This window comes from Morone saxatilis, unplaced genomic scaffold (assembly GCF_004916995.1).
Source record: "Morone saxatilis isolate NCDOM2014 unplaced genomic scaffold, NCSU_SB_2.0 Contig17, whole genome shotgun sequence".
Classification (NCBI taxonomy): domain Eukaryota; kingdom Metazoa; phylum Chordata; class Actinopteri; family Moronidae; genus Morone; species Morone saxatilis.
In genome coordinates this window covers 6,069,126-6,085,061 of record NW_023339729.1, presented here as the reverse complement: position 1 = coordinate 6,085,061, position 15,936 = coordinate 6,069,126, and the positions used below count along the sequence as shown (strand labels likewise).

Sequence of the window (15,936 nt, the reverse complement as noted above, 5' to 3'; positions counted from 1 at the left end):
GGGGGGGGCACAAGTGTGATTTAAATCAGAACTGTCACTGTCACCGCCTGGTTGCTACTTTAACAGAAACTACTAACTGTTCGGATGCTGACTTGTATGCAGTATTCTTGCAGAGATGGAGACTTCTGTTTTGTTATTTATGACATATGATAGAGCCATCTTCACCTTAGTGAACATCTAAGTACAACAAAAGAGACTAATAAATGATTGTTGAATTATTAATGAGGTAACAGGGACAAATTGATTATATTAGCTAGTTTACACATGATCTAATATACTGCAATCTCTTTTGTTAATAAAACAGTTCATTGTTGTTGTGTTCTTTTTACTAGTGTCCTTTTCTCCTATATTAATCACCACTAGGTGAAATGTCACTCTCTGCAGCAATGTTTTGACTACAGTCCACTTAGTTAAAGTTTTCCCCTATTTTTCACTGATTACAAGGGAAATCTAACTGAAGCCGACCTGGTGGCAGGCATTAAGAATAACTACATAGAAATGGTTTCTAATGGTCTTGTGTGCTTATGTATTATGTTGGTCATATAGAGTATAGCATCAGTATAATAGTGAGACCATTTCATAACTAGTTAAAAAGTCCTTGTAGTACATTTAAGTATGTAAGTAGAGATGGTGCAACTGAACAAAGCAGTGGGTTAAGTGTGAAACTAACTAGTTAGGACTAGTAGTTGACTTTACACTAAAACCTATGTTCAGCGGGTGCAACAGACTGCCTAAACACTATGAATGCACATTTCGTTATAGCATTAAAAATGCTATTAATAATGCTGGTAACGAAGGTGTGTGGAATACATCCAACCACCTTTGTTACCACCTTTGTTAGGTTTAATCTGACACCTGCAATTTGTCAGCATTCCTTTTTTCAACTTGATTTCCCACCTCACCTTTTCCAAAGAGGAAGCTCCTCTTAGGAAGTGCTGCCACTCAGCATCAGAGATTTCACCACGCTGCCTCATGACCTCCACACACAACATGAAGCTGTAGATAAGCTTGTGTTGCTCGAAGAGGCCACGGGATACATTGATGTAGGAGTTGAGCAGGATCTGGTCCAGCAAGATCTGGAGGCGCTCTTCTAACACACTGCTCTTCTCTGACGTCTCAATGGTGGAGTTAAAGAGCTGAGGGTGGAGAAATTAAAGAAAAGAAAGAATGGTAAGATATTGAAAAGGAATAAATGTTCTTTCATAATGTGTTCCTAACAGTAGCTTTAAAAAGTCAGACTAAAATTTGTTAGTGGCCTGTAAAAGAAAGGCCTGGTTACTCTCTCTCACCTGTTTGAAGTATTTGAGGGAGAACTGGTACATTGGATCGATCTCAGAGAGACTAGCGATGACAAAGTACAAGACTGAGCCTCGGGTAGCCACGGGTCGGTACCGCTCCCTCGCTGAGTTGATCATCAGCTCGGTGGCCTCAGCCTCCTCCAGGCGATGCTTTATGGCCTCTGATGTCACCTGAGGAATGGTGGAAAACAAAGGAAAAGACAAAAAAAAATAAGAAAAGAATAGGAACAAAACAGAGAACAGAGAAGGTGTAGTAGCGAAAAGGAAGGAAATAGAATAGAGGAGAACAGGAGAATAACAAGAAAAATTCCAAACCAGAGCAGAAATTATCTTTATAGATGATGACAGGTGGTGTCAAATTAATTATCCTAAGAACACAGGAAAAGACAAAACACCCATATGACCTTTGCTTGATGTCAGATTTACCTTCGACTCCTGGAGAGTCTGTACTAGCTCCTCATTGTCTAGAATATTCCCCTCGGAGGTAAAAAGAAGCTTCAATATGCGGTCTTCGATATCTTTTAGCTGGTTGCGGTCAGCATTGATGCGCATAATCAGTTCGTTCCTCTGCTCTTCGAGATGTGGACTCTCCAGACGCACCACATCACTGAGGAAAGGAAGAGGGGTTGCAGGAAGATTGGGGTGGAGAAGAAAATAAATCAAATACATATATCACTAGATAAAAAATACTGAGATTATGGTCAAAGTGCAAACAGTCTGCAGTACATAGAGTTGTATAGTGAGTAATGTAATGTGTAATCTGATTAAGGAAGCATGCAGCATCTGTTTTTCATGTGTGTCTATTCGTGCATATACCTAAGCAGTTGGTCCTCCAAGCCAGACTTGGTCACTGTGAAGTTGATAATTGTAACTTTGATACACACCTGCGGGCAACAGAAACACACACATACACACACACACACAATGAAACTAACTAACCACAATTCCTAATTTTCCCTAAAAACACTATATGATTTGAACTGCCATGTCACATTAAAGACAGCTGATATCAAATATAAAAAGGCTTCATGGCCAGCAGTTGAATGGGTTCATGTTGTCTAAGTTCCTACTTCATGCACTGCTGGGTTGAATAAACACTGGAATCAAAGCTTGCACTCACATGGTGTGGTTGCTCTCCTGGGCTGGTGTTGAATAAAAGGCCATAGCAGTCAGTGAGCTGGCAGGTGAGTACATCTCTTACAATGCCTTCAAACTGACCGTAGTCGATGCCATTACAGGAAGCCAAGCACTAATAGTAGCAGGCACTTTGCTACCATGGCAGAAGGGCACAAAGGTTCTTTTGTGCTACTTTTTTTTCTTACTCCACAAAACGTTGCTTTTTCACAAGCCAGTAAATATCTGGTTGCCATTATTGGAAACTGTTTGGGATTTCTTCTCTAAAAACCCTGAAGCAACCAGCAGGGGTGTGTTGGTGTTTAATCCAAGACTTCATGGTGAATTGGCATTGCCTCTCTGATGCCAGTTGAACATAACCTGTAGCTTTGAAGAAGTGAGTGTGTGTGTGTGTGTGTGTGTGCACTCGCGCTGTCCTTACCTCTGGTAGATAGTGTGGGTTGGCCATCTTGGTGGTCATATAGAACCTAAAGTTTTTGTCATAGTCAATATCTGAGTCTCCGAGTCGGATCAATGTCCGTCCACCAGCCACAAACGTCTGTTTCAGCAGGATGGGCTCCAAAGCTGGATCTAGGGTCTCCTTTAACTATTCACAAAATACAAGAAAGCAGGAACACTCACACGCAAACGGTAACAAACAAGACTGTCCAATAAAGGTCTCATCCTTCAATCTATGTATAATCCATATTCTAAATTATACACACCAAAATGCATACCATCCCCAAATTACTTATAGAATTTACCATAAGTCACCTCCTTTATGCTCAAACGTGTTTTACTGTGTGTTCCTACCTCCTCTAGGAGTACAGGCATGCCCATGCGTATGGCATTTTCCAGGGTACGGAGAAAGCTTGGGTCTGTCAGCTTGATCACCTTTAGACCATGTTTGGCCTCCTTGGAGCGGATCCATCGGTTGGCCTGAGGGCGAAAGAACAACCTTTAGCTAATGTTATTAAAATATTGTCTTTTTACATATTTCGTATATAATAAGAATGAATGTTAGTACTTGATGTAATAAAGAAAGACTGTAACAATGAAAAGACAATACTGTACGTGATGGAGATCAGTGTTGTGGGAACGTACAATATATAATCTGCAGTGAATCATGTGTCTGTTAGATACAACAAAACATGAAAGCCTTCACAAATAACTTGTCAGAGTTTCCGTCTAACCCATATCTGCATCACTATGTCGATGTAAAGCAAGACAGTACTTTCACTCTGTACATGTTTGTATGTCTGAGTGAGCCGGTTTGTGTCCTTTCTATGTGGGGACGCTGGGAACTGTGTGTGTATCCTGTGGCAGGGGCCAGTCTGTGACGTTGTCTCTGACCATGTCTGACAGAAAGTCCTATTTTTGGAGATTTTTTTCTGTTCTTTACGCAGGTACCATAGTTATGTAGTCAATGTTTTAAATCACATGAAACCAAAAAGAACTTTGTAGAATAAAACATTAAATACAATAAAATTAAATATTATTCCCTTTGGTTTTGTAACCCAGTGTTTATACATTTACATGTCCCTAACATGAGACAACTGAAACTTTGGGTTAAGTGGATGAATGGAAAATGGAAGTCCTTGAATAGCAAATTGATAAACTGATTAATCACAAATCAATATAATGCCTGAAACACACTTAATGAACGCTGCCCTGATCCTAGTTCACCTGGTCCTGTGGGTCAATCATGAGAGGCCAGCGACGGCCCTCGGTCACCAAGATCCCGTTCTCTGTGGAGACGGTGTCACGAGGCAGACCTTCTGCGTTCCACTGGCGGATGACAAATGGGTCACCCAGAATGTTGATCAGGCTGAAGCTGGAACTGATGGGGATGTTCAGTTCCTGGCACCGTATTATCCACTGGTCAATTAGCTGGGGAAAGGATGCATGAGTGCGTTCATTATTTATTTTCTTTGATTGATCTTTGTTTTGTTTAAAAGATGATTGGTTTGAGGTGTTTTCTCTAAATCCCCTGGTGTTTGTGTAACACTTCATAATGTTTCTTCTATTTAACTACTTTCTTATCCCAGATTTTATCACTGCCCCCCCCCCCCTTTTAATAATGTACGAACAGTTCAGTGCCTTTACCATATAGCTTATTCTGTTCTGGGAATTGCATCACACAGCAGCAATATAAGTACAATAATGAGACAATTGGACTTCATTTTCTTTCATATGGATATAATATGGATGCGCTGTATTGCAACAAGGTGTAAGACTCTACAGTATGCTCATACTGTGCATTCTGCATACCAGAGTAGTTCTAAAAGCTCTCAATTGCACCTCATCACACTGTACCTACCAGCTGCCTGTAGTGGGATGTGAACGCTCCATAGTAAGCCACGCAGGCGGCTGCAATGAAGACATTCCCCACAACGTTGATGATCTCTTGCTCAAACAAGGCAACACTTTCTTCCCAGCGTACTTGCTCATCACCTAGAGCAGAAGTTAGCTTCCCCGCCCTGGTCAGCCGAGTTTGTGTCAGAGCCATGGTGTTAACTTTGAGGAAAGAGAAGAGTCACAAAGAGAGAGGGACAAAGAGAATATCAGCAAGGCAACCCTCTGGCAAACCTTTTTTTCTTCAGCTCCACTGGGTAATAAAACCTCCTTAAATACAGAAAGAGATAGAAGACATAAGTGAAAGCTCACTCCACTGCTAGAGATTTTCACAAAATAGGAATGAATTCATATCAAATGTACAGTGGCTAGACAGTTTAAATCCCAGGTAGAGTTTAAAGTGGTAACATATAAAGGAAACACCCATTACCCAAATCCTCCTTCTCATTTACGCTGCTGTCAAACTGCTCCTCTAGGACCTTGATCTGGTTCTCCACCTCCTGAAGCTTTTGTTGCTTCTCCCTCAGGGTGGCCATAGTCATGTCCAGATCCCAGGGTGGCCATAGTCATGTCCAGATCCTCCTGCATGGAATTGAGGCAGAAATGGACCATGGGAAATATTATTCATGAACATTTAGACAATAATTAAGTGATTTTCTATTGTCATTATTTGGTTCATTGTGCATGCAGGGCAAGTGGGACTGAGAAGGGATGGAGAATGGATTAGTATTTGGTGGATGAATGATTGTGACAGACTACAGAAATAGGCAGTGTTGAGATTTAAAGTACGACTATACATTCAATTGTAATTTGTCCATATATGATTAATACTGCACTCTGCTGTATGTTACTGACCTGCGCCTTGGACAGTTTTTCTCTCTTGGGGCCCACTTCTTTGAGGACTCTGGCGTAAAGATCCATGGCTCTGACCCACATGCACATTGATCTACAGGCTTTGGATACCTTTTCCACCTAACAGCAGAAACACAATAAGGAATTACACCAAGTAGAAATACCTTGTGGTATGTTCCACAATTTCTTGAAAATTTATGCCACCATAAAACCAACACAGTTTATTTCAGTAACATACATGACCATAATGCCATGATCAAAACATAAGCAGATATTTTACACTTTCCCTCACAGCTCTGGCACTCTCAAAACTGTCCAAGTGTTTCAACTCCAACTTCAACACGATCTGTTTATTCTGAGCCCTACTCCAAAGGATCTGACTGACATATCAAGAGTGTTTGACATGAAATCCAAACAGACCTTCTCAGGTATGAAATCAGGGTTGTTGATGTATTTCTGCAGCTTCAGCAGGATCTGATGCTTGATATTGTCCTTGTCATAGTCTGTCAGGCGCCTGAGGAAATTGGCATCTCCCAGTAATTGCTTGGCACCAGGCCAGTCCGGTCTGTAAGGAGAAAGTGATGTTGGTGAGGATCTGTGGAAAAAAGGGGGCCTAGGAACATGACTTATGATAATTAGTAAGTGTTCATGTGTGGCTTAATTTATATGGGAACAAAATACATCTCCAATTTGAGTCTGGGGTCTGGGTCGGGTCAGTTGTCACACATCTATAGTAAATGGTGCATGTTTGTGTGAAACCAAGCCTGGAACTGTTAATTGCTAGCAATGATATAAGAATAAAGCACTACTTACACATAACCAAGTCACATGGTAACATAAACTACTGTAAGAATTCCACTATGACATACTGTACATGCAATGCTTACAAATCACAGTAAAGAGAAAGACTCACATTACAACTCAGAACAAAAGGAAACAAAATAGTCCAACATAAATAAATATATATATTACACATTCATATTCATGTAATTTGTCATAGTACTAGCAGTCAGTGAAGGTTCCACATAGTACTGCAAGTACGCCGGTGGCGAAACACTGGGTGTTTAAAGGAAAGGATATTGGGCAGGATTGGATTTAGTGTAGCAATGCAGTAAATTAATGACTGATGAAATTTGAGGGTTGACAGAGGGATGAGTCATGAGATGGTAGGGTAATCCTTCTGGGTGCTGACTACAAAATATGTGGGATTACAAAAAAGCCCCAAATCTAGTACATTTGGCAGAGTGACGATTGTGATTCTAATGATGATCATTTTTGAAAGGACTAAAATGATGTTAATGATAATTATGCTGATGATATTATAAGAGCCATAATGATGAAAGTGGTTACAGTGATGACTGTGATTATATTCATGCATCATCATGATACATGTCCTTGTTTTTTGGGGTATTCTTTATTATTTGTAGTCACTAGACTCATCATAGACTGAAATTCGATTGGGTACGAACACCAGTATTTCATTTTGATCTGACAGAATTAGACAGTGTTTACAGATGACCGTTGGTGTTGAATTAAATCAGTTGTGCTGAACAAATGAAACACATATCATATTTAAGGAACCTATTAGTATTCACCAAGCCCTTAATGTCCTCTTTGTGCTTCTGACTTTATTGATGAAAAAGCCCTATCAAATGGCATCTGTCACACATCAGCTGGGGAGAGAAGGGGATTTTTATGTGATAAGAGAGGCAGGGACATGTCTCTAATAAGAAATCTTTGAGGAAGAAAAGTTTTTTTTTTAGAATAGGAGTAAAGCACACTGACTTGCAGTTGAGCAGGATGCAGACAGCCTCCATGACGGTCATGACTAGGTCTGGGGGTTTGGTGAACACCTTGATCTCAGAGATGTCAGCCTTGTCGAGAGAATTAAGGGCCTGATTGGCACCCTCCAGGGCTGGCAGAGCCTCATCCAGGTCCCTCTGGGCATCATCGGCTATGGCCTGGGTGTCTTCAGCTTTGACCTTGGCCAAAGCCTCATCCTCTTTCACTACTTTACGCACCTGTGGCAAGGGTATATTTTTGTATGACACATACACACACACTACAGCAATGAAAAAATGGTTTCAGCAACTTATAAGAGACAATAGACATGTTTTTCAAAGTTCTGTGATCATCTCTCTCGCTTATCTCTCTCTTACAAAACACACACACCGACCTCGTCTGCACTCTCCTGGTCTATAGTCAGTTTCTCCATGAGGGCATCGACATCAATGGATTTTTGTTTAAGGACAGGCTCCAGAGCAGACAGGTCCACTTTCATTTTGTCCACAAGCCCATTTGTCTCCAGCAGTTTGGTCAGACCATTCTTCACACGATCCCTGGCCTATACATAAACACACACACACACAGATATGTATGTATCATATTTTGCATGCAGACATAATCAAAATAAGACAAAATGCCTCATAGTGCCACAACCAAAAAGAAGCTGATCACATAGAAAAATGTTCTACTAGCTAGACCACCTAGCTGCTATTTCCTTTTCAACTATGTCAGGTAAAGATTCATCGACACTACAACCAATCATCTACACTGAAAGTCTGTATTTTGATGGTTAGACTTACAAGCACTAGCTGCTGTCTCTTCTCCTCTAGCATGGACAGGTAGAGGTTTATGAGCTCCAGGTAGGAGGTAGGTGTGGTGTAGTATCGGCGTCTCAGCTCTGAGTAGAAGCGCTCAGCCATGTCAGTGACACTAACATGTATCTCCACACACATGGCTGAGAAGCTCTGCTTCAGCTCCTCACTGCCAAAGTCCACATTCAGGAAGAAGGCCTGAGAGACAGAGAGCAGTGCCTCACGAGGCCACTGGGCGCCAGGGCGTAAAGGGGGAAGCAGGAAAGAGTGAGTTATAGTTAACAGCAGGGGTAAGAACATACAGTTTTCATTTTAGTTTTTGTTTGCACAGTGATTTAACAACACAGCAATAGAAAGACATAAATGTAATAATAAAAACATTCAATAAAGATGCAAATTACAGGCTTTCACAACTGAATTAATAATAAAATTCAATATGCTAACAAAGGAAGTAAATGGAACAATATAGATAGAAAGCCATAAACTACAATCCTGAATAAGAGCAGGTGAAGAGAATGGTTGGTGAGAGAGAGAACAGTTGTAAAACAAGAAAAATGCAATAAGAAGAAAGAAAGGGGTAGAAAATGATGTCAGAGTGGAGAAGAAATGATATTTTGGGTATAGCTGCTAGGACCAGCAGTTGGGTGGTAATTGTAGATAGATTGAAAGAAGAATGATGCTGTAGACTGGTTCAAAACAAGAAGAGTGATACATCCTAACAAACATGTAGATAACCCCTATAATGTATTCAACTAATTAGAATAATTGCATTAATATTCTATGGCTTTCTATATGTAATATTTACACAATGTTTCACAAGCAAAAACCAAACTAACTATAAATGATTAAATATGGTCTGAAGAAAGAGTGCTTTCTCAGCATACCTGCACAAACCAGTCAATGGTGCAGCAGTTGACCAGTGAAGGAAACATACGACAGCGGGACCTGAAGGCATCGCCCACGGGACTCATACACAGCACAATGTGCAGCTTCTCCCGTACACGAGAGATGAAATACTGGAACACCTAAAGGGCCACACACACGCAGAGATTCCATCATTTCTGGGGGTTCGGTCTCAGCAGGCAGATAACATTAAAGGCAGATATTTTCTTACAGCTCGCTTGGGGGCACTGACTTTAACTGACTGCTCTTGGCCAGACTCTACTATCTGGTGCGTTATGAAAAACCATTTTATCTTTTAGCTACTGACAGTGGTCAGTCTTTGTTTTTACTTACTGCAGATTTTGATGCTGATGATCTCTTGATTTAATTTACATCTTGAACATTGGGTGGGCAGATCTGGTATTATGTGCTACTGTGACAGCCCAAGAGTCTGTCTGTGTTTTTCCTTTTGTCTGTTTCCTTTGTTTTCCCCTGTTCCTAGTCTTTGTGCTGAGCTAAGCTAACTGGCTGCTGATGGTAGCTTCATATTTACCACACAGATATGAGAGTGAAAAAGTGTTTTCCCCAAATGTCAAACTATTCCTTTAAGTGTATCACAAGTCTTGAGTCAACCACTGTGAGGTGAAAATAATGTCCAACAAAGAAGACTGTCTCTAAGATCAAAAGCAACTGTGTCTACATCAGCTTATATAACAAATATTGTAACTGACTGTGTAGTTATTGTTTGTGTGTGTCAGCTTTGTCGTTACTGTAGAACAAATATTTGTAAAAGCTATGAAAAAATAACCATACAGCAAGTCTAACTGACAGACGTGAATTTTGGCAACTTTCCGACACTCTTTCTCTCTGACAGTCTTTACAGAAAAGTTGAATTTATCTGTTGGCTTGCACATGTTGTAGATATAAACTGTGCAACATTCTTACTGCCAGAATGATTAATGTTTTCTGCAGCAAGTGTTTGTGTCCGCACGTACCTCATCCCTGTTCTCCTCACTGATTCCAGCCTCTTTGGCTTTAGGGCGGGTGGCAGCTAGTACTTGTTCCAACTCATCTTTCTCAAAAAGGTTGGGCACCTCGCCAGAATTCAGCATGTTGTTGATATCCTCTAAAAACTCCTCCACCACAATCTACAACAGGACAGAAAGTGGACACCTCTAAATATACTTGGATGAGCGAAAGGAATAATACAAATGCAGGCATCCAAATGTTTATTATGTTTATGTCAGCCAAGGTCTTCCATCATACCTGAGTATCTGTAAAGAGGAACACCATATCTTTGCCCTCCACACCAGCCATCTTGTAGAGCCTCCTCAGGTCCTCATGGAAGCTGTCATAGTTGTAACCTCGGCTCAGTTCAATCTCGAAGCAGCAGTATCCACACATGTGTGCTGCCAGCCGAGTGAGTGACTGCTTGCCTGTACCTCCCACCCCTACTAGCAGGGCATTGCCTCTCTCCTGGCGAATCATACGGGCAATCCTAGAAGAAAAGAAAAATAAATCACTGCCATCATCTGTAAAGATGAAAAGTTGTGGTTATCTAGATATATCCAGGTCATAAGTCCCATGGCCATATCCTTTCAGAGGATATATGGCTCATGGACTAGCTCTACCTAGTCATCACTCACTTATATTGGTAAAGAGCTGAATTGTGTAAAAAAAAAGAAAGTTCTGTAAAAACATATGTGCAAATATCTTTCAAACAATAAACTGTAACATGATTTCTGCAGGTTTCAACGGGGAAATGAAATACTTTTAAGACCTATTAAAGACAATTAAAAATGCATCTATTTTACATCCATACTGGCAAAAAAAGTCTGACGGATATTAAGAAAAGTCGGTATTGGTTCCATGTCGGTTATGTTTTGTAGTTGTTACAGCATGATCAATAAAATATTTCACAATTTTCAACCATTTAAAAGCAAGACTGAAAAATGCGACTTTATACAAGTAATAATAACATCCTCAATCCTATGAACTTTTAAAACCTTTCAAAATTAAGACATTTTATGGACACTTTGTGTAAGAGCAGTTTTTCGAGAGATAAACTTTCTAGATATTCCTTTCTGAAAAAGCAATATCATATGGTCTTTAGTGTAACTTCTTCCTTGGTGTAACTTTCATCTCAAAGTTTTTACCACCTACAGCTAAAATCCATTTACCACCAACTAAGAAGCCCCCTTACACAAAATCTGGCAATTCAGCATTGCAAGTTCGCATGCACACACCTGGAGACATGCTCGATGGCGTCCTGGAAAAAAACCAGCTTGGTCTCCTTGGAGAAGGTCATGTTGTAATCATCGAGGTAGTCCTGGAGAACAGCCTGAATCTTCACAATGTCTGTCAGATCCTCATACAGACGATCTTCTTTATCTGCACCCACCTACAGGATTCGGAGATGGAGAGCAATGGGAATACATGAATGCTATGAGGTATTTCAGTGTGAACATAGATATCAAATGTTTTCTCAACTTTTTGAAAAGAAGATAGAATCTGACCTTGATGAAGTCCCCAAATATGATGGGTTGAGTCACAAAGTACGAGGGCTCCAAGTTAATGCTAAAATATTTGCCTGGTAGAAAGAAACAACAGAGGGGTATTCTTCAATTGTGTATGTGACACTTGACAATGGTCCAACATGTGCAAGATACAAACAGTTTGTCCATTTAGCAAAGTGAGCTGAATTCTTACTGGCCATCTCACAGACGATGGTGTTGAAATAGGTCTTGTCTTGGTTGTTGATGAGTCGGTCATGGAACACCCGCTGACACTCATGGCAGAAGAGGCGGAAGATCTGGTTCTTGTCTCTCACTTGACTCGGCTCACACTGCAGCATACCTGGACATCAAGAGAGGGAAAAATGTATGGAAAAGAGAATTGGTCAGTTTTTTCATCTTAAATGCACATGCATAATACACAGGACCAAAGGGATGAGAATAAAAAAGAGAGCTGTAAGGATGAAAAAAGGGAGCTCATAAAATAAAGACAAATAACAAAAGAACAACAAAGAGGTAAGAGCAATGCAAACAGCCACAAACAACAACCACAAATCAGAGCCACATAAAGATAACTCCACAGGATACGTAAGTAAAACAAAACAGAAGAAGAGGTTGTGTGGAGAGAGGCCATGTGATGCCAGTGAGAAAAAGGGAAGAGTGGGTGTAGGTTTATTACCCCTCACCAACAGCATGTATTGCTGAAGGGAACTCTGTGTTTATGTAATGCACTCTAGCTATGCTGAGCAAGTAGTGTGTAAAAAGCAGTCGTAGAAGTCACTTCAGCTCATGTTTGTGTTGTAATGATAGCCTGCTGGGTAAAAAGAAGAAGGGGAAGGAGAGAGGGAAGGAGGCAGACGGGGTGATGGTGCAGACGATTTGGAGCATGAGGCTGAGACAGAGCTTATGCATGTCCGCAATGTGACACATGTCACAGCCGTACCCCATGCTGTGGAGGTGTAAAGATTTAGACACTTTCTGTGTCTGTGAGTTTCTTACAGCAAAGCTTAATTTTAGTTTGTGCTTTTGAGGAAAAGAGAGGGTATAGACATGCTTTGTGCCCGAGCAACCTATGTGTGTCCATACTTAACATTAAAATACATCTTTATTGATTGAGCGATTGGGAATGTCTACCACAGAAACCAGCCCACTGATCAGATTCAAATCCAGTTTGTGTTCAATGAGCTGATAAGAATGTGTGCGTGTCTGCATGTGCAAACAGTGCGTGCTCACGTCTCACCTTGGACACACTTGGAGAGGTCCCGAAGATTGAAGACATAGTGGGACTTAGCCGGAGTGGGCAGCAGATCTACACTCAAACGGTCATATATCTCCACAGCTGCATCCACAATCTGACCGGCACAGTCCTTCACCGCCTGGGAAAATTCACTAAGGAAACCGTTCAGGATGGCCTGGGAAAGGGTTGGAAGGGAAAACACATCATAAGAAAATGAATAGTGGAGAGAAGTGGAGAAATGAGAACATGTGAAACAGCAAGAATAAGATATCAGAGAGAGAATTTCATGAACAATATACAATCTGGCCACATGATAATGTTTCTGAACCGGTCAAAAACAAAATGATTTTTAATGAGTAAAGTTTTCTAACATTAAATTTAGTTCGTAAATTTTGAGACATAACATAACAACATAATAGACATGAGGTCTAAGGAAAAGTAAGTCTGTCTGTGTACAAGTGTATGATATACTGTATCTTCAATCCAAGTGTAGGTTAAAAGCTATAGTAGTACATGTAGGGGGCCATAATTCTTTCTGTATTGATGTATGTGTCCGTGTACGTATGTCCCCTCACTTTGAAGATCTGCTTGAGGCTGTGTTCTGAGGGTGTGGGGAGACACAGCATGCTGAAGTGGCGAACGAATCGGGGGGTCACCGGATTGCGACCCCCTCCTGGAGGAGCACACGCTGCAGCAATGGTCATTTCCTAAGGGACAGCAAGAAAGGAAGAAGAATAGAAAGGATAGACATTCAGAGAGACAAGGAAGTAGTACATGTCTCAAATTAGAAGCTTCATTAATGAAGGCATGGGAAAATATTAGGGCTACAAGTAACGATTATTTCCAAAATGAATGAATCTTTTTGTCAATTAATCATTTCATTTAGTCTATAAAATGTCAGAATACAGTGAACATGTCCATGTTCATGTTGCTGGTTTTGTCCAACAGTCCAAAACCCAAATATATTCAATTCACAACGGCATAAAACATAGAAAAATGGCAAATCCTCACATTTGAGAAGCTGAAACCAGAGAGAGTTGCTTAAGCCATTAAATAAAAAATGTTTTTCTTTCAATTTCTTTCTATCTACTAATCAACTGGTAGACTAATTGTTTCAGCACTAGAGCGGGTGTTTAGTAATCTAGCTGAATGAAATTCCTTACATAAAAAGATGAGACGCATGAAGGCTTATCTATGTAAATGAATTGCCTTCTAGTAAACTGTATGCATGCAAATACAGTACAGCAAAAAGTTTTAGTTTAGATAGTCTTTCTCGCTTAAAGACTTGTGTGAGACGTCAGGTATATAAATTTAAGCATAAAAAAACCTAATCCAATCTGATCTGTAAACAAGAAGAGTAGTTCTACTGCTTTCAGGTCTGACATTCCAGCACTTGGAAAGCATTTCTTTAAATTCAAAAAAGGGCAATATGTGTTTTGACCTGAGGGCGGAAAAATAAGACACATTTCCAGTGGAAGTGATAAGAGTCTCCATTTGAGTAGGCTGTGGTGGGATGGAGCATCAGGGAGGGAGATACAGAAATGGTCAGAATGCGGGTACAAAATACAATCCCTCCTTCTCTAGCTGTCTTGTGCTGCACTGATTCTGGCTTCGTCAGTGAGAATGTAGGTGTTAAACTTAAATAAATACTGAACTTGTCATGGCTTAAACTGTAATTTAAAAAATTACTTTACAGGAAGGATAAATTAATTAAATGGAAAAACAAGTATATTGAATAAAATACGGTTGCTTTAGCTGTATCCAGAGGAAAATCACACAAACCTCTTCCCTGAATATAACCCTTACTCTACAACTGGTAACTCTGCATGAATCTGCTTACAGTATATATATATATGCTGGTTGTGTGAGGATGACCTTGTCTGTCTGTGGTGCAGTGCATTATTACATTAGATCCTGACTCAACATTACACATACACAGCTACACTCAACTACATTATACTGAGAGACATCACATGCAGTCTAAAGTGCAATCAGTCTTGCGGGTGTGAGTGTATGTGGCTGTATAGCAACAGTTAAAAACAGCAAAACATTACATCGATGCACAATACAAATATGGGTCCACTATATAAACACACATACAGATACAAACACACAGGCACACAAGATGAATGGGTTTCTAATATATATAGACAAACTTCATTAAAAGTCCAACTAGAAAACAAATTAAGTTGATGCTGACTGTGTAAAAAAGAAAAACTAAAGAGCTATATCTACACTTTTTTAACTGAACCCAGAAACCAATCCAACATTAAAAAGGCACTCCAACATTTTGGGAAATACGATTGTTTGCCATTTCACCCAAGGTTAGACAAGAAGATCAATATTATTTCTCCTCTGTGTTTAAAACAGCTCCTGGACAGTTTAGCTTAGCTTTGCATTAAGACTGGAAACAGCCAGACAAGTTCAATCGATCGATCTAATATATATTGGAGCTAGTCCGGCCCAACTAGCTCATGTTCCTTGTTCCGTTACAAGCTTTACCTGAAACAATGTTTTAACTGAATACTGAAGGGCATGTTTACTCGTCTGTCTCTTTGCAGATTCATAAATGGGATGACCACATGTTGTAGGTCCATGCAGCCAAAAGCCATTACAATGTAGCTCGTCTTATTTCTATACATTTATACCTGGATCTCCTTCCAGAAGAACTTATGTCTGTCATAGAAGCCAGAGAAGTCCTGGAATTGACGCAGGAGTTCTATGGGGGGCTGAGAGCCATAACTGTCCAGCTTAGGCATGTTCAGGTCATCCACAAAGACCACTAACTTCTTGTTACCAGGAGCACCTACGGGGAGGGGAATAAATGAAGAGAAAGGGAAAAAAAAGGTTAAAACCTGTACGGACTGACAGATGGACAGAAAAGATGATACTGTATATTAAAGGATTGAAAAGGCAGAATAGTGAAGGATATACACAGAATATTGTCTACACTGCAGTATATGAATGATTGTATGGTAACTGAACTGCCAGCTGATACCCAGAATGTTTTTTCTCTTTTTCTCCAACTTGGACTCTATGATCTCCTGCGTGCGGGCAGAGGAGGTCTGAGCAGAGAAGTTGATGTAGAC

At 40.3% G+C, this 15,936-nt stretch overlaps 1 protein-coding gene across 1 annotated transcript in view; it reads right to left on the bottom strand.

Annotated features, from left to right (window-relative positions):
- dnah6 (dynein, axonemal, heavy chain 6) overlaps positions 1-15,936 on the bottom strand; it is a 54,420-nt gene that overhangs the window by 14,630 nt on the left and 23,854 nt on the right. The window contains exons 42-65 of the mRNA XM_035659553.1: positions 15,846-15,930; positions 15,496-15,653; positions 13,423-13,554; positions 12,851-13,022; positions 11,807-11,953; positions 11,614-11,687; positions 11,344-11,498; positions 10,364-10,595; positions 10,093-10,245; positions 9,100-9,240; positions 8,204-8,446; positions 7,795-7,962; positions 7,404-7,639; positions 6,039-6,183; positions 5,621-5,738; positions 5,197-5,319; positions 4,732-4,928; positions 4,098-4,301; positions 3,225-3,350; positions 2,854-3,018; positions 2,115-2,182; positions 1,725-1,905; positions 1,290-1,469; positions 903-1,136 (exon numbers count right to left, since the gene is read on the bottom strand). Coding sequence (XP_035515446.1) covers positions 903-1,136; positions 1,290-1,469; positions 1,725-1,905; positions 2,115-2,182; positions 2,854-3,018; positions 3,225-3,350; positions 4,098-4,301; positions 4,732-4,928; positions 5,197-5,319; positions 5,621-5,738; positions 6,039-6,183; positions 7,404-7,639; positions 7,795-7,962; positions 8,204-8,446; positions 9,100-9,240; positions 10,093-10,245; positions 10,364-10,595; positions 11,344-11,498; positions 11,614-11,687; positions 11,807-11,953; positions 12,851-13,022; positions 13,423-13,554; positions 15,496-15,653; positions 15,846-15,930 — 3,837 coding nt within the window. The remainder of the gene's footprint in view (positions 1-902; positions 1,137-1,289; positions 1,470-1,724; positions 1,906-2,114; positions 2,183-2,853; positions 3,019-3,224; positions 3,351-4,097; positions 4,302-4,731; positions 4,929-5,196; positions 5,320-5,620; positions 5,739-6,038; positions 6,184-7,403; positions 7,640-7,794; positions 7,963-8,203; positions 8,447-9,099; positions 9,241-10,092; positions 10,246-10,363; positions 10,596-11,343; positions 11,499-11,613; positions 11,688-11,806; positions 11,954-12,850; positions 13,023-13,422; positions 13,555-15,495; positions 15,654-15,845; positions 15,931-15,936) is intronic.